The 25,125-nt window shown below is 36.4% G+C and overlaps 1 protein-coding gene across 2 annotated transcripts; it reads left to right on the plus strand.

The window, feature by feature from the left end:
• Positions 1-1,052: 1,052 nt before the first annotated feature.
• LOC107818630 (stromal processing peptidase, chloroplastic) lies at positions 1,053-21,286 on the plus strand. Of its 2 annotated transcripts, none has more exons than XM_075251448.1 (25): positions 1,053-1,455; positions 6,360-6,551; positions 7,223-7,464; positions 8,485-8,683; positions 9,209-9,256; positions 9,443-9,550; positions 9,666-9,854; positions 9,947-10,246; positions 11,433-11,534; positions 12,612-12,746; positions 13,070-13,294; positions 14,012-14,215; positions 14,479-14,649; positions 14,951-15,100; positions 15,727-15,864; positions 16,160-16,387; positions 16,520-16,672; positions 16,879-17,005; positions 17,953-18,055; positions 18,696-18,816; positions 18,894-18,974; positions 19,360-19,461; positions 19,618-19,768; positions 20,112-20,232; positions 20,837-21,286. In XM_075251448.1, the coding sequence occupies exons 1-24, from the start codon at positions 1,276-1,278 to the stop codon at positions 20,201-20,203; spliced, it is 3,741 nt and encodes a 1,246-aa protein (XP_075107549.1). In that variant the 5' UTR covers positions 1,053-1,275; the 3' UTR covers positions 20,204-20,232; positions 20,837-21,286. The 2 variants fall into 2 exon arrangements, with proteins under 2 accessions (XP_075107549.1, XP_016500156.1); XM_016644670.2 differs by having other exon boundaries at positions 1,155-1,455; positions 6,354-6,551.
• The last annotated feature ends 3,839 nt before the right edge of the window (positions 21,287-25,125 follow it).

Here is a 25,125-nt window from a genome sequence, read left to right on the forward strand (position 1 = left end):
ATGACAATTTTATCATTAAGACAAGAATAATATTACTTAACATTAACTCCCATCTGATTCTTACGTTTTTTGATGGAAGAAACCGTAGATGATTTGCCTATATAAGCATCGTCATTTGAGAACAATCAAAACTCATCCTCTCAAAAGATCATTCTTCTTCCTATTTTCTTGGGCAATTTTTTTTTTTTCAAACTCCAAACTTTAGCCACGAGTGCACGTGTTTGAAAGTACTGTGGAACCTTGGGGAGTAAACGGTCTTAACGATTTGCACCCAGTCGGACCGAAATCGCTTTCAAGGCAATAGATTACCACAACATAATATTTATTTGATAAGTTATTTCTATTCTTTCATTATTCTTGGTCAATATTATCAACTATTTTTCTAACAACAACCACTCATAAATATTCACCTTTTCACCACATAGCAAGAAACAAACATATTTGAGAAATGAATAATATATCAACAATGAGAATGATATATGTATTTATCATACATACTAGCTCATTATATCTGATATGTTTAATCTTCAGTACTTAATTATGGGCGCAACAACCTAATATGTTTAATCTTCCGTACTTAATTATGGGCGCAACAAGTATTTACGATAACAACAAAAGTACATTTTTGAGCATTAAAAGTTTGCATGCATTTAAGCATTGAAGTAAATAATACTTCAAAAATAAGAGTCGTAACCATTACAATATCAACATTACTAATTAAATAATTTTATCTATTAGGTTAGTGGTAAGATATACATGAAAATTTATATAATAATTCATAGAAAATATAAAAGATTAAAAATTTCACAAAAATTTAAAAGTTTTACAATAAAATTAATTAGTTTCAATAAGTTCTTAACTTTAGCTACTCTTCTTTAAGAGGTGCAAACATTATGATCTAGCCACCCACTTAAGAATAAGATTGAGTAAAAAAAAAAATCCAAAAACGAGTCACAAGATTACGACTCTAGTCGTGAGCAAATCAATTACGGAATAGAAAAAAAATCGATAATTTTTAAAAACAAAACGGAAAACAAGAAGAAAAAAAATCTGAGCCAGCTTGGCCAAACGGTCACCACGACTTAACACCGACTCCTCCGCCCCGGACCACACCTTCCAAATTTACCGTTAAAACGAGAGGCCAATCTCTTAACTTCCATCTTTTTCACAGTTGACACTCTTCTACAGGGACTTGCACTTTTATCCCTCTCTCCCATTTCTCCTTTTCCCCATAAACCCTAGCTAGTTCTTCATTCAATCTATTGGGAAGAAAATATGCAAGCAACTTCTGTTATATTCAATAGCAAGCCTATTCTAGCTCCAATTCATGTATACAACGACTCTAAATCGTCTTTGGTGGTAACATCTCAATCCAATTGTGTTCAGCGGAAGAGGAGTATTAAATTGCGTTCTCATAGGCATTCTCAAAGTCGGGCTTATCTCATCCGCAATAAGGTATCGGTTACTTTTTTTTTTATTTGTGTTTTTTATCAGTTGACTTTTGTTGCTTCAAGATTAAGAAAGTTCATCTTAAGACTTCTTGGTAAGTGATGACTGGGATTTTCTTCTTCCTGTTTATTGTATATTTTAATTAGCAAAACGTAGTAAATAACACTGGTTTGTCACATACTAGTCATCACTATGTATTATCACTCTGTGTTTCTTGAATTTTTTGTCTCTGGATTAATTCCTACGCCTAATTGATTGATCCTTGATTAGAGGCTTGTTTGATTTATATTATGAGGTTGATATTTCTGATTTTCAAATAAAGCGTTCTGTATAGCGATCTCCAATTTTTCATGTTTTTGTGATACTTAACTTTCCAAATAAGTGATTTAGCTGGCTATTTTGATCAGTGCGTCAATTTATCGTTCTCATAGAATAATTGTGATAATTAGTTCTTTAGTAGGCATAACAAGTCCAAACCATGTCCATGGTTCTTTTTATAAAAGCTACCTTTCCCTATCTGAAAGAGAAGTTAGAAAACTGCTGCATCTGAAGATATATATATGCCTGGATATGGCTTTTGAAACCATTTTGGCTTCTCGATGGTCTTGCAGCGGCAGTAGTTTGGTATACTTATTGGGTTGAGTGTTGCTCATCCATACAGACTTACTTAGTGACAAATTCCTACAAGACATTATTATTCGATATGTACCTTCTAAATGAAAATGCAGACGATGATACAAAATTTTGAACATGGAAGACAAGTCAAAATATTTCAAACTTGAGGGAAATGAATGATTGGTCTTTGTCAAGTTTTTTCTTTTATTGCTGTGAGAAGGCACGAGAGAAAATATGTTATTGATATTGGATGATAAATACAATACAAGATGTCCCTATTTATAGCTATACACTACAAGGAGATATTACTCCTCTTCCAATGTGGGACAAGACTACACTATACATATCTATAAACTAACACTCCCCCTCAAGCCGGTGCATACAAATCATATGTACCGAGCTTGTTACACATGTAACTAATACGAGAACCAGTAAGAGACTTGGTGAAAATATCTGCTAGTTGATCATTCGACTTTACAAACTTTGTAACAATATCTCCTGAAAGTATTTTTTCTCTGACAAAGTGACTGTCGATCTCAATGTGTTTAGTCCTCTCATGGAACACCGGATTTGACGCAATATGAAGAGCAACTTGGTTATCACACACTAGTTCCATCTTGCTGATTTCTCCGAACTTTAACTCCTTGAGCAACTGCTTGACCCAAGCTAACTCACACGTCGCCATAGCCATGGCCCGATATTCGGATTCGGCGCTAGATCGAGCAACTACATTCTGTTTCTTGCTCTTCCACGAGACCAAATTACCTCCTACTAGAACACAATATCCAGACGTAGAACGTCTATCAAAAGGTGATCCTGCTCAATCAGCATCTGTGTACCCAACAATCTGCTCGTGGCCTCGATCCTCGAATAGTAATCCTTTGCCTGGAGCTGACTTTATATACCGAAGAATGCGAACAACTGCATCCCAGTGACTATCACAGGAAGAATCCATAAACTGACTTACAACACTCACCGGAAAAGAAATGTCAGGTCTAGTCACTGTGAGGTAATTCAATTTGCCAACCAACCTCCTATATCTCGTAGGGTCTCTAAGAGGCCCCCCCTGTCCAGGCAGAAGCTTAGCAGTCGGATCCATAGGAGAGTCAATAGGTCTGCTCCATATAAACTTCTTCCTCAAGATCACCGTGGAGAAAAGCATTCTTAATGTCTAACTGATAAAGAGGCCAATGACGTACAACAACCATGGACAAAAAGAGACGAACAGATGCTACTTTAGCCACGGGAGAGAAAGTATCACTATAATCAAGCCCAAAAATCTGAGTATATCCTTTTGCAACAAGACGAGCCTTAAGCCGATCAACCTGGCCATCCAGGCCGACTTTGACTGCATAAACCCAACGACAACCAACATTAGACTTACCTGCAGGAAAAGGAACAAGCTCCCAAGTGCCACTCGCATGTAAAGCAGACATCTCGTCAATCTTAGCATGTCGCCATCCTGGATGAGATAGTGCCTCACCTGTAGACTTAGGGATAAAAACAGTGGACAAAGAAGATATAAAAGTATAATGAGGTGACGACAGACGATGATAACTTAAACCGACATAATGGGGATTAGGATTAAGTGTGGATCGTACACCTTTGCGGAGTGCAATTGGTTGACTAAGAGGAGACAAGTCCGCAGTAGGTGCAGAATCTGATGCGGGGCGTGAATTACCTGGGCCTGATGCTGGATGTGGACGACGATGATAAGTCAAGAGTGGTGGAGCTGCAGAAGGTTGAACTGGATTATGTGGAGGAACTGGAGCTATAGGTGGTGGAGCTACAACCGGAGCTGTAGGTGGTGGAACTGGAGCTATAGGTGGTGGAGCTACAACTGGAGCTATAGGTGGTGGAGCTACAACTGGAGCTGTAGGTGGTGGAGCTAGAGTGACTGAATCTCCAAAAGATGAAACTGGTAGTACCTCAGAAATATCTAAGTGATGACCTGAACCTGTGAAGTATGATTGGGTTTCAAAGAAGGTAACATCAGCGGACATAAGGTACCGCTGGAGGTTAGGAGAGTAGCATCGATACCCCTTTTGTGTTCTCGAGAAACCCAGAAATACGCACTTAAGAGCACGAAGAGCTAACTTATCTGTTCCTGGAGTAAGGTTATGGACAAAATAAGTGCTTCCAAAGATACGGGGTGGAAGAGAGAACAAAGGTAAGTGGGAAAACATGACAGAGAATGGAACTTGGTTCTGGATAGCTGAAGATGACATACGATTAATAAGATATCAAGATGTAAGAACGACATCCCCCAAAAACGCAACGGAGCATGAGATTGTATGAGTAGGGTACGAGCAGTTTCAATAAGATTTCTATTCTTTCTTTCAGCTACCTCATTTTGTTGACATGTGTACGGACAAGATGTTTGATGAATAATCCCATGAGATTTCATAAATTGCTGAAATAGGGAAGACAAATACTCTCGGGCATTATCACTACGAAATGTGCGAATAGAAATCCCAAATTGATTTTGAATTTCAGCGGGGAAGGTCTGGAAAATAGAAAACAGCTCAGATCGATTTTTTATCAAAAATATCCAAGTGCACCTGGAATAATCATCAATGAAACTGACAAAGTAGCGGAATCCTAAGGTGAAACTGACCCGACTAGGACCCCAAACATCTGAATGGACTAAAGTAAAAGGTGACTCTGCTCGATTATCAAGACGCCGAGGGAAATGGGAACGGGTATGCTTACCAAGCTGACATGACTCACACTCTAGAGCTGACAAGTGAGATAAACCAGATACCATTTTCTGAAGTTTTGACAAACTGGGATGTCCGAACCGTTTATGTAATAAATCTGGTGAATCAGTAACAGGACAAGTTGTAGAAGGAAGACAAGATGTGAGTCCATGTGATTTAGCAAGGATAAGGTAATAAAGTCCGTTTGATTCACGCCCGGTACCAATGATCCGCCCCGTACTGCGTTCCTGTATAAAAACATGGTCATCAAGAAATAAAACAGCGCATTTAAGTGATTTGGCTAAGCGACTAACAGCTATGAGATTAAAAGGACTATTGGGAACATAAAGGACTAAATCTAAAGGTAAGGAAGGAAGTGGACTTGCTTGACCTATTGCAGTTGCCATGGTTTGAGACCCATTGGCCATTGTGACTTTTGGAAGAGATTGAGAATACGAAATAGTAGTGAAAAGAGATTTGTTACCAGAAATATGATCTGATGCACCTGAATCAATGATCCAAGACTCAGAGGATGAAGATTGGGAGAAACAAGTCACGCTATTACCTGTTTGAACAACAGAAGCTATCTCAGAAGATGTCTGCTTACATGCTTTATACTGAAGGAACTCAATATACTTTGCTAAAGAAACCATCCGACTATTCAAAGCATCGGTTCCCATGTCGCTACATGTAGTAGGGTTAACTTGAAATAGTGGAAATAAGTAACTCCTGTGAGAAAACTGAAGAAATAGCTTGAAAAACACTGTTTATAGCAGGAAAACAGAACACTGTTCTGTGCCGGAAACACTGTTCACGCCGGAAACACTGTAGCTTGCCGAAAAATTCCAAAGTTGTCGGAATTTGTTGTAACCAGGATGGATAGACTCGGAATTCCTTTGCGAGCAAGCTGTCCTGAAGAAATATTTTCAAAAAATGGCCAGAAAGGTCACTGTTCACGCCGGAAAAATATAAAAGTGGCCGGAATTTGATTTGAATTAGATGGGCAGGCTCGGAATTTTGAGGAGAGCACACTGTCCTGAAGAAGCTTCGCGAAAAAATGGCCGGAAAGTGGCCGGAACCCTCGCCGGAAAAGTTGTTGCCGGCGCGTGGAGAAGCGTGGCGGCTTTTCTGCCGGATAAAATTTCAGGGGTTGGTAGTCGGAGGGTGATCTACCTCGTGGTGGTGTTGGTTTTAGCACAACACCGACAGAAAGTGACTTTCACTTAGACAAGCCTTAGGTCACCGGAAAAATTACACGATGACTAAGTTCTTTCTTCCCGGTTAACGCTGGAATGACGCACAACGATCTTTTCTCACTAATGCTCTGATACCATGTGAGAAGGCACGGGAGAAAATATGTTATTGATATTGGATGATAAATACAATACAAGAGGTCCCTATTTATAGCTATACACTACAAGGAGATATTACTCCTCTTCCAATGTGGGACAAGACTACACTATACATATCTATAAACTAACAATAACCAAATTGTATCCGCCATTTTTTTGGGGGTTTGCTTACTTCTTTATGTCAGTGACATTGTCCCTATTAATCTTGTATCAGCTCTGTTAATTTCTTTTTCTTAAGTTGCAGAGTGTGCAGGGAAGATGTCTTCATCAGAATGTGGAGCAATTACACAGAGCCAATATTTTACACCGGAGGCAACCTGTTTCGTGCTTTCTCTATCCTCAAAGGAGACAAATTGGTATCAATAAACTGAAAAATGGAGTATTTTTGGACAAGTCTACCTTTCAACTGTCAAAGCAGCCTCGTGGTGATGTCTCTGTAAGTTAGCCTTCAGCAGTATTCATGGTGGCCTTTAAGTTGTTATATGATGATTTAAACACTTGATAAATCTGTAATTGTGGTCATTGATGATTAAATGGCCAATCAAATATTTCCAGGGTTCATTAAGGAGGTGGGACTTTTTGTTAAATTAGATAAAATATCTGTTGAGCTTGTCTTATTGAACTTGCTTTTAGCATTGAGATTATTGGTTGGAATTTGAAATGGTTACAGTGAAGAAGTCAAAATTGTGCAAGGATCATGGAGTACAGTTGCTTAATAGTAAATCCCAATCCCCCAACATGTTTCCAATTCGTAGCTCATCATGATGATGACAAACAGGGAACAAGCTTAGTTCATGCAGCATAGCTCAATCAAAGGTTGATCAGTAAATATTGATGCTTTCCATGTGAAGAATGAGCAAAGCATTGTCTTAGCTCTGGTTGAACTCTGTTATGTGCTCCTATAAATGTTGCATTAGGAGATGTTTTGGGCTAGAAAATCTATGATATGTTATATGTACACTGCGGTATTTTTTTGTTATTTTCTTTGCTGCTTAATATTAGTTTAAGAACTAAAAAGTGTAATTTTGATTAGCTTTGTTTCTTAAATTCAAATTGGTCGATTATATTTGCCTAGTTTTGATTGGCCATAGAATATGTCATTTCTAGGTCAAGGAATTGCAGGTTCCACGGGCAACTGTTGGCCCAGATGAACCTCATGCAGCAAGTACAGCATGGCCAGATGGTGTCTTAGAGAAACAAGGATTCGATATGCTTGATCCTGAAGTAGAGAGAGCAGAGTTTGAACAGTTTTTGAGTTCTGAACTTCCGTCTCACCCGAAATTGTACAGAGGGCAGCTCAAAAATGGACTTCGCTACCTCATTCTACCTAATAAAGTTCCCCCAAATAGGTAGGTTCCTATTATTTTGAAAGATTGATATACTTTGATTATGAGAAACTACGTGAGCGCTGAATCTTCTAATATTTGTTTTATTTCTGTTCCCTGTATGTAGCAAGTAACTTGCGATTCTTAAGAGGTAAACCTTATCTTAAAATTTCCCTCATTTTAATACACAAAACAAATTTATCACCATTTTTTTCTTTTCTAGGGAATGGTTAGCTTTCATCCTTTTGTTTTATGTGTGGGGGGTGGGGTGGGGTGGGGTGGGGGATTGGCCAGAGAATTGTTCACGAGAAAAAGCTTATTTGCATTTTATATGTGTTGCTTGACTTAGTCATATGTAGGCTCAAAGTAAGTGCTTCCTATCATTTAATGGCCGTGAACAAACACTGTTTATGGATGTTACTTCTCTTTGAAATTGGGAAAAGCACTTTGTCAATATATATTTTTCTTAACCTTTCATTTTTTTTGATAAATCAAGGTATTTTATTAACAGCACAGCAAGTTGGCATTGAAAACTAATTATGCAGTCTGGGTGGCTCATCCACCCTCATCTTTCAAACTATCCTGATTGTCTAATCACTCTGCGCTTTTCTTCTTACACCAGAAAAGTGCATGAAATAGGATTGATCTTTTAATACATCCACTGATGATTTGAAACTGCTGCTGAAATGAAATACTGAGAGATGAACATTCTTAGATCAAAATTGACTCAATAACGAATTGACCAAAACTAATTTAACCAAATTAAAATATTGTACAACCCTAGACAAGAGAGGATAGCTCAAGTGGAAATCACCTCCATCTCAAACCTCAAGTTGTGGGTTAAGTCACCAGAGGAGCAAATTACTATATGGATATATTGTAAAACCCTAGACTATCCTCTTTAAGGCATGGAAATTTGATTGCTGGCCTCTCACCTTTTTCTTTTAACAGCTAAATTTGATTGTTGTCATGCTATAAAAACAATCATGTGATTTTCGCAGTCTGTCCTTATCCGTTGCTTACACTAGTCCATTTTAAGTATAGATTTGAAGCACACATGGAAGTTCATGTGGGATCAATTGATGAGGAAGATGATGAGCAAGGAATTGCTCACATGATTGAACATGTTGCTTTTCTTGGAAGTAAGAAGCGCGAGAAACTTTTGGGGACCGGGGCACGATCAAATGCTTACACAGATTTTCATCATACAGTGTTCCACATCCATTCACCCACTAGCACAAAGGTTTGCCAAGTTGTCATATCATGTGTTTATGCCTTCGAAGTTGTGCTTGCTTATTTCATGATCAAGTAGATGCTCTCATAAATACAATACTCACACCTGTAATCAGTTTCTTCTCTCTTTTAATGCTCAACTTCATTCTCTCAAAAGTTAAAAAGATCTCCCCGCCTCACCTCCCCCCTACAAAATGGAAAACTTAAAAGAAAAAAAAATGAAGATGAGAATAGAAGATATTAGTAGGAAACAAAGCACAGAGGGAATAGAAAGAAATGGAATCAAATGCATTCTTGTAATGAGGGATTAAATCAAATGCATATTGTAATATAACCAACTAGAGTGACCTGGTCAATGCTGCTTTCAGTAAACTTGCAAAGTGTATGGAGACTAACTTGTTCCATTTACTGCTTTTTCACCTCTAACAATTCACAGTGTGATCTCAATTACTGTCTTTGTTATTCACATATTATATTTGTTGCTTTAGTTAGTTTGCACCACATGAGTTTGATTGATCAAAATTTCTCCCTCCAGGGCTCAGAAGGCGATTGTCTTCCAGTGGTCCTAGATGCTCTGAATGAGGTATTACTAGTAATTATTTTTCATGTGCTTCTTTGATTGCAGCAATCTTCAGCTTCTCCTAGCATCTTGTGTCAGTCAAACTGCCCGTATGATAAAATCCCATCCCTCACGTGTGCTTCCTCTTTGAGTTTGCTTAGTAAAAAAGCTTATGGCTGATTGTTTTGACCTTTTTCTTTAACAATATAGATCGCTTTCCATCCCAAGTTTCTTGCTTCGCGAGTTGAGAAAGAAAGACGTGCAATACTGTCAGAGCTACAAATGATGAATACTATAGAATACCGTGTTGATTGCCAGGTAATTAGCAAGATGATCATAATCATCTTTTTTTGTTTGTTTGTATGTAGTTCATTAGTTTGAGCTTCTCTTACTAATAAAAACCTAATATCTTCCCATGCTTTGTTGATCTCAGTTGTTACAACACTTGCACTCCGAAAACAAGCTGAGCAAAAGATTCCCAATTGGGCTCGAAGAACAGATCAAGAAATGGGATGCTGATAAAATCAGAAAATTTCATGAACGTTGGTACTTTCCAGCAAATGCCACCTTATACATTGTGGGAGATATAGATAACATTTCACAGACCATTTACCATATTGAAGTATGTTCCTTTAGCACAGGGAAATGTTAATAAGTGTCGTTTAATGGATTCCTGCAACTGTTTCTAGTACTTACAAAGGAGTCTTGCTGCAGGATGTTTTTGGGCAAACCGAAATGGATAATGAGTCTAATTCAGCACCTAGTCCGAATGCCTTTGGCGCAATGGCTAGTTTTCTAGTTCCCAAGCTGACAGTTGGACTCTCAAGCAATTCCACGCATGATAGGTCATCTGTTTCCTTGGATCAGTCAAAAGCGTTGCGTAAGGAGAGGCATGCAGTCCGGCCTCCTGTTCAGCACAATTGGTCTCTTCCTGGACACAACAACGATACTAAAACACCACAGATATTTCAGCATGAATTACTACAGAATTTCTCAATGAATATGTTTTGCAAGGTATGACTGGACCTAATACTGCGTTGAACTCGTGGCACATAATTTCCAATTTGGATTTTGTCATTGTCATTGTTATATTCCTTTTCCTTATAATTATTACTTACTAGAGGCTACAATATTCTCCTGGAAGTATTTATAGCTTCCTAACTGATCACACTAGACGCTGCCATATATTTAATGGTAAATGAAAGAAAGTTACTTCTGTCAAGCCGTGATTAGATAATTGTACACCTCAGGTAACATGTTAGCTAAGGAAGAAACACAGTCAAAAGTGCTATTTCCACTCTGTTGCTTTGAGATTTCAAATGTCAATTTGAAAGTTCTTGGTTCCCCTTTCCAAGATTTCTTGCATTCTTGTCCTTCTCTTTCTTCATGTTTTAGAAAAGATGGTGTATCTTAGTTGCTTAAACATGTTAGCCAATTGAAGTCGAACAGCTTAGAGAATTTCTTGTTCTGTTATTTTCAGTATTCAACCTTAAGGAACCTACTAGGTCATGATGGAATTTAGTTTTGCATTCAAATTTTGACTTTTTTTTGGGTGTTTCTGGAAGTTCTTTCTCTTAATGGTAGAGTCTTTTCTTTTCCTAAAAAGATTTAGAATGATTGTCTTATGTGTGAAAATTATTGTTTCTTCTTTCCCTGGTGAAACTTCAACCTGTAAAGCTCTACAGGTTTTTTCTGTTCTGATTTTTATGCAACCATCAGACGGTCTAATAACCTATCCTGTTTATCTTTAAGTTTTTTTTTTGGCCGGGGAGGGGGGTTGGGTTGGGGGTGGTGCCTGCCGGCTGTAGCAATAAGTTTCTTCAGACAGGGGGCTTCTTTTTTCTTATAGAACTTTTTGGTTTCTGAGTTTGATTTTTGCTGTTATTTGTCTATAAGATCATAGAATGTTACCTTCTCACCCTTAGGGGTGCATACACCAGCCATCCCAGTAATGTCCGTTCTCCACATAGGAAGGATAAGATAGCACTGTGATATGATAGTGTGAAACTGATATGCTTCTATCCATCTCAACCTGGTTTTATCAAATTATGCAATATGCATTTCATTTATGGGTGGTGCCTGTGGTTTATATCATGTTCATTCTTCCTAGCATGTCTTTTTCTGAATTTCCTAAATGAATTCCCTTCTTGTATCTGCGTTATCTGATTTGCTTTTTCTCTTATTGTTATTCTTTCCCTAGATTCCCGTGAACAAGGTCCGAACATATGGTGGTTTGAGGAATGTGCTAATGAAGAGGATATTTCTTTCTGCTTTACATTTCCGTATAAACACTCGGTATAAGGTGCATTTCTGTAAATTGGGTCTCCCTCTTTTTGTCCTTTTCTCTTTTTCCTATTACAACTCCATTATATTCTACCATATGATGTTAAAAATATGCTTTTAGCACGCCTCAACTGTTTTATCAGCCTATATACTTGTTTTTATGGTTTAATCAGTCTGAAAGGACGTAAAATTCAAGTACTTATCCAGAAAGGAAAAATAGTAAAGAAAAACGAGAAGAACAGAGAATTCACAGCTTAATCGAAAAGAATTGCAATGTAAATATTCTTTATAATGTAATGTGCTGATATATAATCTGATTCTTTAAATTCTTCATCCTTTATTCAACATGGAAAAAATAGTTTATTCATATGCATTTACTTTTGATGGGAAACAAGGGGGATCTACTTTTTCCTTTCACTTTCCTCATCTAGAAGTAGAAGATCCTAACACATTGAGCTGATGCTTTGGAGCGGAATTGGTTTAAAACTGATTTTTAGAAGTTTTATTGTGCTGAATTAGCTAAGAGACTGGTGCTATGGTTTTTAAAAATGGGTTCACTGCATGGAAAGAATGGCTGATTAAAGATGAAGAAAGGAGACTGATAATGCAACCATTGCCTCATCCTTGTTTATGTACTTTTTTAAAGTTTGCCTATGGTCCATAGTCGAGCAGATTTATTTTTTGGTACAAGTTTTTATTTATTTATGCATACTTAAAAGATTTTGTTAAATTAAAGAGAAAAGAAGAGGTTTATATGGCTAAGGACAATATGCCCTTAAAAGAAACCTAAACAGCCAAATAGGAAAAAGGCATATCTTTTCCCTGTACTAGTTATTCCTTTTTTGTTTTTTGATTTCCTGAATGGTACTATTTTGTTGAATAAAAGGTATTTTTATTCCCGAGAATATTGTAATGTCCAGTAGACAAGAGGTTGGAATAACGCTTACACGGAAGAGTTCCTATCTACAAACTGATAGAACTGTGCTAGTTATTTTTTTACTTTTTTGGGAGGTGGGTTGGTGTTCTGTTTTACAATGTAACATTTGAAATTCAATTTCTGCAATTTTATTGTTTTCTAATTTGAACAACTTTTCAGAGTTCAAATCCTCCATTCACCTCAGTTGAACTGGATCATAGTGACTCTGGAAGGGAAGGGTGTACTGTGACCACTCTCACAGTGACTGCGGAACCTAAAAATTGGCAGAATGCAGTCAAAGTTGCTGTGCAGGAGGTTTGATCTGCTATTTTCTTCAGTACCGCAGTTGCTTTTGCTTTCTCTTGATAACTTCTTTGTTATCCTCGTTGTTGCCATAGTACCCTTCTTGATTATGATGTTGCTGATGCTTGTTTTATCTTTCCTTTACAACTTTTTCTGTGTTTTTCTTCGCTAATGGATCAAGGCTGCTCTTGCAATTCCTTGATGCCTCCTTTCTTTTCATTCATTCTGATGGTGAAATTCATTTTTCTTTATGCTGATCGTTTCCTGCTCTTCTCGTCTTATTGCCTATCGTTTTTCTTCACAACCTTGATGATGTTTTCCTATATGTGGTAAAGGTCCGAAGGCTGAAAGAATTCGGTGTCACAAAGGGTGAGTTAGCTCGTTATACGGATGCCTTGCTAAAAGATAGTGAACAGTTAGCTGCTATGATCGACAATGTTTCATCAGTGGATAATCTGGATTTTGTTATGGAGAGCGATGCACTTGGCCATACTGTTATGGATCAAAGACAAGGGCATGAAAGCTTGCTTGCTGTTGCTGGAACCATCACTTTGGAGGAGGTAATCTTTTAATTGGTGCTTCTATACTTGCAACAACAACAACAACAACAACAACAACAACAACAACAACAACTCAGTAAAATCCCACTAGTGGGGTCTGGGGAGGGTAGTGTGTACGCAGACGTTACCCCTACCCGAGGGGGTAGAGAGGCTGTTTCCGAAAGACCCTCGGCTCAAGACGACGAAAAGAAACACTATATCAGTACCATCAACACAAAATCAAGAAATAATGACAATATCATAAGAACCAGAAAATAGATGAAAAACAATAATAATAACCAGTAAATAAGGCCCAGCACAATGAAAATGGAGAATAGTGTGAACACAACATTAACCACTAGCAGTCGGAGACAACCCTATCAGACTAGCCTCACACCGGTACGGAGTAGAACAAACGCTCAACAATACTTGCATTAGAATTTATTTCTCCACATTGTCCGTTTTAGATTATCTTGGAGATTCCATATAAGTCCAAAATGGCGCATTCAGTCACAATTATTTGAGGTTTGTATGATGAATAAGCGTTAATTATCACTTGCTGAGCCTGCATATATTTTCTCCTTTGGTACCATACATGATCTTCTCTTAATCGCTGATCAGTATGCTGCTCAGATTATGGTGCCAACCATATTTTGACATGTCTTGAGTGTTCAAAGCTGTTGCTTCTTGGTGCTTGAAGTTCTTAACAATATTTTCTATTACCTAACTGCATTTCAGGTAAATGCCACTGGTGCTGAAGTTTTAGAATATATTTCTGATTTTGGAAAACCATCAGCACCCCTTCCTGCAGCAATTGTTGCATGTGTTCCGTCAAAGGTGCATGTTGAAGGCGGAGGAGAAGCTGAATTCAGAATATCTCCAGAGGAGATTACAACTGCTATCATATCAGGTCTGAAAGAATCAATCGAGCCGGAGCCAGAGGTGGATTTTCTAAGTCCTCTTATCTTTTAACTGCTTTCAGTCGCTTATTTTGTTTATGGAGCAATGGGCTTTCTTAGCTGATAGTTCAAGGCACTAACTGCTGCAGTTTACTTCAATTGTATTCTCTTAACAAATTCTAAGTAGTTTGAATTTTTGTTTTCTTTGTCTGACCTAAAACTCTTTTCGATATGTAAAGGCAAGGTAGAGGCTTTTGTCGGCAACTCATGGATGACTATTCACTATTTTTTCTTTGATGTTTTCAGCTTGAGGTGCCAACAGAGTTGATCACATCAAAACAACTTGAAGAACTGAGGTTGAAGAGGTGCCCATCCTTTGTGCCGGTGGCGACAAATTCAGATATCACTAAATCCTATGACAATGAAACTGGGATCGTTCAAAGACGTCTTTCAAATGGTATTCCTATAAATTATAAGGTATGGCCCTGTACCCTGTCCAAGTTATATTTGGACTCTACTGTTTGTCATGTTACTGTCTTCAATAGTCTGAAATCTTAACATTACCCAGTATTTAGGATTATTTTAGTTCTTGTGAATCGAGTTCATAAGCTAATATTTTAAGTGCACCCAAATAAATAGGAATTGATACGGTTGAGAAACATCTGAGATCTTGCAACCAGATGAAAACAAAAAAGAAATAGGAGAGGAGTTCTTGTTTCTTGGTTTTTCTTACTTGCTAGTTGCTCTAGTTTTTGATTGTTCTGTTGTAATTTGGTAGATTACAAAAAATGAAGCCAATTGTGGGGTGATGAGACTTATAGTTGGAGGTGGACGGGCAGCAGAAAGTTCTCGTGAAAAAGGATCCGTGATTGTGGGTGTTCGAACTCTGAGTGAAGGGGGCCGTGTTGGTAACTTTTCCAGAGAACAGGTTAGGATCCATTATTCTTGATGAAATTGCACCCATCTTGTCTGCTCTTTTGAATAGCTTGAGAAACAGCAGGTGTTTAATATGTCCTTTGTGTTGATCAAAGTTTGTAAAATGGAAAATGATTCTGCATCAGGATGATATTAGACCCCTTCCCTTTGTTCTGGCAAACTCTAGCTGGATCTTGTACCGCAGGTCTTAACTTTTCTTTTCCTTATGGTACGTTGTATCATTAGTCTTAGTTGTACACTTGCTCAACTAGTAACTTAAATTAGTTAATATCCAATCTTAATCAAAGACTAGAGTATACACAATTCTTCAACATGTCCTTGACAATTTGTGAACTAATTGGCTTCTCATATTATGTTCTTTGGACTTAGTGTGTAATTGAAGATAACTTATCCTATTCATTTGATGTGTTTTCACTTTCTTCTAACCAATCTTCCTTATTTTTTTTTTTTAATGAAAGTTTTCTAAGCTTTTATAGATTGTTTAATTTCTGCACATATTTGCATCTGCAATCGAAGTATTATTGGGTGCCATGGAGTTAAATTCTTTGCTGAATCTGCATAGACATTGTCTGGAATGACGTCTGTCAACTCTTTTGGTCTTTTACGGTGTGTCTCCAGGTAGAGCTTTTCTGTGTGAATCACCTGATAAATTGCTCACTGGAGTCAACAGAAGAATTTATCTGCATGGAGTTCCGCTTTACTTTACGAGACAATGCAATGCGTGGTGCTTTCCAGTTACTTCATATGGTACTTGAGGTAATTGCAACAAAGGCAACATATTAAGTTGTTCATACTATCATTATTAATACTAAATACAGTTTCTGCAGTTGTTCTCAATGTTGCTTATCATCTGTGTGTTCCTGAAAACAAAAGCAGTGCCTTTTGATTACCTAGATAAAAAATGACAGGTCAATTTATGGTTCATGTGGAATGCTGCCAAGGTTTTATTGCTGCAATTATTGGGCTAGTCATATGTACAATTGAGAACACTAACTTGCTATTTTGTTGTTAAATAATTTTCTCACTTAAGTTAAATGTGGATGACATGCAGCATAGCGTTTGGCTGGATGATGCATTTGACCGAGCTAAACAGTTGTACTTGTCATATTACCGCTCTATCCCTAAGAGTTTAGAACGCTCAACTGCCCATAAGCTCATGCTAGCTATGCTAAACGGAGATGAGCGCTTTGTTGAACCAACTCCACATTCATTGCAAAGCTTAACTCTGGAAAGTGTAAGAGCAGCTGTAATGGATCAATTCGTCAGTGACAACATGGAGGTGAGCTTTTTCTTTACAAAAGAATTTTGATAAGCTTATTTGTCATTTTATTGCTTTGCTCATTTGAACATAGTACCTCCATGTTTGATGATTGTGTTTCTTCTTCATTTGATTGTAATTATCCTTTGTTAGGTGAGTATCGTTGGAGACTTCTCGGAGGATGATATTGAGTCATGCATTCTTGACTATTTGGGAACTGTCAAACCAACAAAAGGTTTTGAGAAAGCACAGCAATACAGCCCAATCTTGTTTAGCACCTCTCCCTTTGGTTTGCAGCATCAACAAGTAAGAAAAGATTGTTTCTCTGGCATATGTTTTTTTTCTGCCTTTCTTTGGATGATCATCTTGGTCCTAGGTGGCTTCTTGTGATATATGTGGAAATCCTATGTTTTAAATCTCAATTCTATTTTGGACCCAAGATGACTCATGCTTTTAGTTCCAGTTCATTCCTTCTTTTTCCCTTTTAACTGAAATTGTTTGGTTATTACCAGGTATTTTTGAAGGATACAGATGAGAGGGCGTGTGCTTATATTGCCGGCCCTGCACCAAACCGCTGGGGATTTACTTTTGAGGGGAAAGATCTTTTTGAGTCTGTTGGCGATCTCTCTGCAAATGACCGTGAGTGTTTTCACCAAATACTTGGATTCGTTGTTGCACAAGTGTCAAATTGTTAAACTTATCACAAAAAATTCTGATGAAAAATTGTAGATGTAATCCAAAAAAGTCCCTACAGTTGCAAAAATATTTTGCTTTAATCTTGTTTGCATGTCTAGAGTTGAAAAAAATGATGTTTCGTAAAAGCATCATTGATAGATGGTTGCGCTGGACATTCTAACTGCATTTCTCTCTTCTGTGGATTCATAAGTATACTAGATTTCCTCAATATCATTTTGTGTGTACGTCTCGTTAAAGCGCTTGCAATTTGTGAAAGAAATTCAAAATTATATCAAAGCATGATAAATGAACTCTATGATCTTCACTATACTTTTCAAAGTATAAGTGCCTATGTTACTATCAAAGCTTGTGTCTTACAGTTGTAGCAACTTTGGAAGAAAAAGAGATGAAGTTCAAGGTATTATTTGGGTAACAAATAAAATAGCATGATAAAAATTATTGTCTATGACTCTACGGCATTTGTGATTTTCTAGTTGCCCTCCACTCTGAGGTGCTTATTCACTCTGCCAATGTGCATGTAGTGACCATTTGTGGAACTGGGGAGTGACTGTCTTTCCTTGACTTATTTAGTTGCTTGACTTTTGACTACTTGTCTTTTTATCCTTGCATGCCGTTCTATGCACTACATTTGTTCAAAGTCCGCTGTAGTATTGCTGTTCTTGCAATTCTTAGTCTACTAATGTGTCCTTATAGATACTAGTTAATACATCATACAACATCCATGATATACAAGGTTTTGCATTGACGTAATTCGAACCCATGAGTTCTCATACATCAGTTTTAATCTACAAAGGCTTCCTAGGAATGAAGAAGTTAATGGATAATGCTGCATAGGATGATATAAAATGTTAGTCATCAACATTAATGTGGACCAGTAAATTTCTTTCCAGATGAGTTGGAACAAAGCGATATGCACCTACAAGTACGACTCCGTAATCATCCTCTGTTTTATGCCATTGCGATGGGTCTATTGGCTGAGATCATAAACTCCAGGTAGATTATTAAATAATTTTGTTTCCTCATTATAATTTTTGACAATGCTAATTTTTTTTCCTTCTCTTGATTTTGAATTATATAAGAAGTCTTACAATCTCTCGGAATTCGTGCTAACCTAATGAAGAACATAACAAAGTAGAAGTAAAATGTCTATATTGCGATACCACCTAGTTGGGATTATGTGTTAGCCGTGTTGGTACACGTACATTGGGATTGGTGTTGGCTAGGAGTCTTTTAGTTTGTTTAAAAATTTGTATGTCTTTGTAGGATAAGTGTGAGACCTAGTGAACTCCTTATTTATTAAGCAATTAATTTTTGAGTTTTGGAAGTGAACGTGCCCAAATAGAACGAAATAGATATAGAGGATTCTTATAACCGACTACTTGGGATTGAGGCATGATTATTATCATGTCCTGACGGTAAAATGTACTTTTAATGCCACTATTGGTGGTACCTAGCTTCAAATAAATAAAAAAGGATATATTCAGATGACACAGAAAGTACCCGTTACATGTCACCCTTTGCTGCTATTACATTTCTGGTTTGCGGATATTGAGGGTTGCTGTAACATACTACCTCAGTTGCAATGTTGTTTCTGTTGTGCTTATATTACAGCATAACACATTGATCTGTGCAGGCTTTTCACTACAGTTAGGGACTCTCTTGGACTGACATATGATGTTTCATTTGAACTTAACCTCTTTGACCGCTTGAAGCTTGGGTGGTATGTCATCTCAGTGACTTCAACCCCTGGAAAGGTACAATCTTTTCTACTTGAGCTAGCAGGTATAATATTTCCATTTTGTTTTCTCAAGACTGATCAATGTGCTTACAGGTGCACAAAGCTGTTGATGCTTGCAAGAATGTCCTAAGAGGTCTGCATAGCAACAGGATTGTACCGAGAGAGTTGGACCGGGTTAGTTTCTTTCCTCATGAATAGTTGTTAACAAATAGATCATTTTGTTTCTTAAGGGGACCCAAGTTGTGGTTATATGCATTCTTATTACAGTTCTCTGTGACTGATTGAGTCAGCCTCTCAGAACCATTGACTGATGGTGAACCGGGGGGGGGGGTTGCAAATGTCTCAGCCACTACGTGAATCATTTCCCTAGGTTTTATTCTGGATTTTGAAATTCTGGTATGTGATTGACTAGTCAGTAAAATTGATGTGAATTAATGTTTTTGAGTCTCATCTAATTTGTCTCTTTTCTTCCAGGCTACATAAATGTAGATGTTAGTTAGACATCATATAGTCTACACTGAAATTCATTTGATTTACACTAAAATTCTTTTTTGTATAGGCAAGACGAACACTGCTTATGCGACATGAAGCTGAAATTAAGTCAAATGCCTATTGGCTTGGATTGTTATCTCATTTACAAGCACCTTCTGTACCTAGGAAGGTATTGTTTTATTCTTGGTTTATTGTTCTTAATGTACTGTTTTATCCATGACCAAAGAGACATCACATGGAAGCCCAAAAGGTTTGCAGTCTTATTGTTTAGCTACTTTATTCTTTGATCTTTAACTGCTTCTATCTTTATTCTGTTTGGTATCAGGACATCTCTTGCATCAAAGACCTCACTTTGTTGTACGAAACTGCCACCATTGAAGACATATATGTTGCCTATGAGCAGTTGAAGATAGATGAAAACTCTTTGTACTCTTGCATTGGTATTGCTGGGGCTCAGGCTGGAGAAGATGTTTCTGGTAAATATATGGATTTCTGAATGGGGTTTGAATTGCTTTAAGTGTCTTTCATTACTGTCCTCCTTTTGGCTGCCTTTGTTTATCTTGATCGAGCATTTTCACTTCAAGATGGCATAATGACTACTTTTGAAGGACACTATCATGGCTTGCCATTGCCTAATTTTTGTTTTTCTTCACTTGGTCCTAAAAGCTTTGTGGCCAATGAGTAATATTTGTTCCTGGTATTTATTTTATTTCCACTCTGTAGAAAGTTTCTCAACTCATGGGTAATTATGTGTTCTGGGCAACTCTTGGCATCTCGTTATCTACATTATGATTTTGACAAATTGAACTGTTTGTGCAGCCTCATTAGAAGTGGAAGAAACAGATGAGGGCCTTCAAGGTATTGTTCCCATGGGACGTGGGTCATCTACAGTGACGCGTCCAACTACATGATTAAAAAAAAAATCCGTTGATCAGATAAGGTACATCTCTCGATTGTTCCATCTCACTGAATATAGGCATTTCTATCATTCAATTTCTGGGACTTTTGTGAAAGCTAAACCTATTTGTGAAGCTAAGCCTCTGAAAGGGAATTAATGATCTGACACTATGTGATGAGTAGTTGTTTAAAGAAGTGGGAAAAGGTAATAATGAGAGGTAGAGAAAGAACTTGTTTCGGAAACATGTGCTTCATATAGTTGTGGGATTCTGAATTTTAGATTCTTTCACTTGTCTATTATATTGTCATCAGAAGGGTTTGAACGAGGGAAAAGGTTTGTTCACTAGCTTTATGTTGTTTCTACTCGTGCTTCTTTGTAAGACATGGAATAGGTGCGGATCTTTAATTCCTTATTGTCTGTTCTAGGAAGGAAACAATATGTAACGGTTTGAGTTCCACAAAATGCAATAGATGGTGGAGTACTAGTTTATGTCATTGTCCAGGGCAGCGCTGGATGTATCTTCCCATTCACTGGTTTTTTAGCTTTATAGATTTGGCCCATTAGTCATTTTACATTATCAAGTTAATATTAGTCCTGGCAATGGTCTAGAACTTACATCTAAACCACATTTTGCTGCTTTTTTTAGGCGGTAGGTTATCATACACGACAAGCTAGTGTCTTACATGGTTATTGACCTCTGGCTAAGAGGAGGTTTCGTAAGATCTTTAAAGGTCTGAAACCTTCTGAAGTTGGAAAAAAATAAGCAATTGGAGCAAGCCTCTATGATGGCTTTGTGCAAACAACTACTTTCCTTGAGGCCAACGCAATAATTTGCGGAAGTGACACAGTTTTACTACCCAAGGACTCTTCTGCTCTGCTCATCCATTGATCCTTTCGCAATGTATCGACCGACCTGTTTAATATGATAAAAGTCCAATTTTTTTTTTTTTTTTTTTTGTATCACTCCCGTAATTGCTGTATAGATTCTATAGTTGGGGATTTTCCTTGTATTCGTTGATGAAAGGAAGTTGCAGATCACAGAGTTCATGTATTGTGTACATATATATAAGTGCAAATACTCCTGCATTCTTTTCTACCCCTCTCATATCATTTTTTTGCAAAGGTTTAATTTTAGCAGCTTACTGGAGCGGCCGGCGGTCGGGTCGGGTCGTATATGGGTGGGTCGAAAGCGGGTAATGCAAAAACAGATAAATTATCCGACTCAAACCGTATTTAATACGGATAAAAAAAGGGTTAACTGGCGGATATCCATATTATCCATGACTTCTTGATCACTTTTGGGAGAATCCCTAGTATCCTAAACTTGAGGAACCTCCAATTTGAGGCTTTACAAATGTAAAAGTTAAACTCATTAGTTATTCTTTGATTATCCATTATTTAAGTGGATAATATGATTCTTATGCATATTAGATCCGTTTTTAAAAAATTTATTATCCAACCCATTTTTAAATAGATATGAGTGGATGGCCACCACTACTATGATCAAAGAGTGTCTTATGGTTTAATTAATCAATAAGCACTATGTGTAGGACACTTTTGGTAATGTATCATATCAGCAAATCTTCCATTAGGCAATTCATTCCCAAAATTAATACTATATGATGTCAAATCCTGTGATGGACAGAGTATAAAGTGAATAAATTTTACTTTTAAGTATGCTTGTAGAGGCGTGACTGCTCCTCCAACGTTTGATGCATGCATCTAGTCTAAGATAGTTCTTTAGTAAAGTGTCATATTACCTCTCCATTATCAAAAATAAGCTGCTTGTTTCAGTCTTAATAAATCTAATCCTACTATCAAAAATAAGCTACTCGTTTCAATTTATTAATAAATCTAATCCTACTGTTATACTATAAAGCAACAATTCCCCCCACACCTCTCAACTTAAAAAAGACACGTGTCAGACTATAAACTTGGTACATTAGCTTAAACCAACTCTTGAAAAATACCCATGACCTGATCTGAAATCCTTCACTTGAAAATTTCCCTTACTTTCGTTGGGAAACCCCAATTTGCAGCAGTTACGATTTCAAGATCATAAACCCCGCCGGAGTATTTTATTCTAGTTTCAGATTATATTTATTTTCAATGAAGTAATAATACTTGATGGATGAAAAAAGGAAAAAGAAAAATAAAGGGGCAGGAAAGTATTAATTGTAAGTATTTACTATGGCAATTTTCCTTTTCCAAAAGCCATAACTGATAAACGTGTGAAAAAAAAAATACTTGAATTGATATGTGTAGGCATATAAATTTTATTGGAATTAAATTTATAAAATAATTTGGACTATATTTTAAATTCAAGATATATTAGTCTAAATAAATTTATTGGATTAATATAATGTTTCACGGGATCAAAGTTATCGACCCATTTTGTTTGCCAAAACTAAACGGAAACCACCGTATGTGGTCTATTTGGCTCTTTTTCAAATAGTTTATACAATACATCGACAAAAACAATTATTGACTTGTTTAAAGTTTGAACATCCTTGGTGCGATTCCTCGCTATGCCACCAATCGCAGTGTATAACACATCGAATATATGTATACCAAATTATGCATTATCATACCATGTAATTTTTCCTTCATATAAACCAACTCCATCCTTTAGTTCTCGAATTTAAATCAAAGAATACAAGATTTAGATTTGAAGTTATCTAAATTTTACACTATATCTATAATTTATGCCAATAAGTTGGTTGGTTAATAAGAGGAAACAATGAAGTGAAATTAAATTAAAATAATATTATTGTGATAAAAATTGATTGGTCCATGGTAGTGTCACCTATGGTAATCTTTAATCAGGGCAGTTAGATGGAGTTTATTCATTTCTATATATTATTATTGGGTATTTTTGAATATTTTTATTTTCATTTTTCAAAAGAAAATTTACAACAATTCATTATAATTAAAGGTCATTTTTCATATTTTCAGAATATAAGTAACGTGCCAATTTATTTTGATAGCTGATTTAAGATTAAGGAAGTTAACCGTCACAATCAAAAGGTAGAGAGTATTATTTAACAAACATAAAAGACATCTAATTTAGACTAAACATCATACTTAATAAATTGATCAAATGACCATACTAGTTTAGATAATAGACCGATAATGCTTGAAACCATTTTACACCAATTTCTTTTTTCTAATGTTCTATATATACTTCTATTGTCGTTAAGGAACTAGTTGTACACCATTATTTTAGGGATAATGGAAAACAAATAACGAGAACACGCAAGAAGATTACTTTTACGAGAAGAAGACTAAAAAGGGGTACAAACCAATTTATTGATGGGCAATTGCAGTTTAATGTTTACCTTAATATATCACCACTTGAAGAAGACTAAAACTTGTATAAAGTTTTTCTTATAAGGAGAAGTTCTGTTATTAGTGCTAGTATTGTAACACAAAATAATAACATTAATAACATAATACTAAATAAGACTAAACACGGAATAAATAGTACTCCTAATTAAAAGACGACAGTTATTTGGGAAATAGACCAGACATTCGTAACTTCCCCAATTTTCTATTTTAATAATGTTCTATGGTCGTTAACTCGTTCCTAATTCCTTCAGCCCTCCGAAAAAAATCCAAAAAAAGAAATGCTACATATCAACAAGATAAACTATAATTACTATATTAACGAAAATATTCCTTGCACAATGACATTGTTGGTAGAGGCGGATCTAATATTTTAAAATTTTGGAGTTCTGAATAAATCTTTTATTTACATTAGTTGAATTTTAAACATAAATACAAAGTTTAGGCCAAAACTATTGAGTTATTTCGAACCCATAAATGGAATTATACAATTTTTCAGGTAAAGATAATCCTATCAAAACATGTTCAATTTCTCCATATAGAAAAAATTAATCTTCTCTTCTGTAACTAGTGCTACGGACTATAACAGAAAAAAATAATAGCATTTGCAACCAAATTATAAGTCCATATTCTAAATAAGAAATAATTCGAGTTCCCATTCAACTAACACCATTTAACTAGTAGAGATTTAATTCATGTCATTTTCTTATACCATTTATGAGTCATTCCTTTCCTCATCCCCTTCCTCCAAAAAAGAATTTAAAATAAGAAACACTACCTCTGAGGCAAGATATACTATAATTACTATATGAGCGAAGAACATATACAAGGTGATATTTGGAAAATATGAAGAACGTCTAAATGTTCCATTTGAAGGAATTCCATTAATGGATATGCAGACTATCAAATATGGAAACCAAACTTCATTATAGATTGGCTGAAATCATCTCCCCTAAACACACCATTACTACAACATTAACATTTGAAGTTGGCTACATACGTTAATTTTCTCTTTAGAAGCACCACAAAAGAAGTTGAAGCTCGGTTATGTTTTCTGCCGGTGATATATTTTAAAATCAATCAAGGTTATATATATAGCTTTTTGTTTATTAAATATTGTTGCCTATCTTCTAATCGGTTACCATAATTAAACATGAGTTCATTGTATATTCTAGTCCATAATATTTTTCTGATACGTAATGGCTTATCAAGTGCAGGAAGATGCCAGCTGGAGCTATGTGGTTTATTGCAGTTATAGCCATTTTGCCACTCCTTTTATGTGGTGAAGGCCAACAGGTGCAAACACCTCACTCAATTGTTGCTAAAGATGGCTCCGGGAATTACACCACAATAACGTTAACGGATGCCATCATTTCAGCACCAAACAACAGTGTAAATAAATACTATATCATAATTAAGCAAGGGATGTATTATAATGAATATATTCAAATAGATAAATGGAAGACAAACATAGTTCTAATCGGCGAAGGCATGGACAATACCATAATATCGATCAGGGAATAAGAGTTACGGCGGTGATAGCATCAAGACAAGTCTCACTGCTACTCACTTTCTATAGGTGTCGTTTCG

Source organism: Nicotiana tabacum, chromosome 4, assembly GCF_000715075.1.
Source record: "Nicotiana tabacum cultivar K326 chromosome 4, ASM71507v2, whole genome shotgun sequence".
In the NCBI taxonomy this organism is placed as follows: Eukaryota; Viridiplantae; Streptophyta; class Magnoliopsida; order Solanales; family Solanaceae; genus Nicotiana; species Nicotiana tabacum.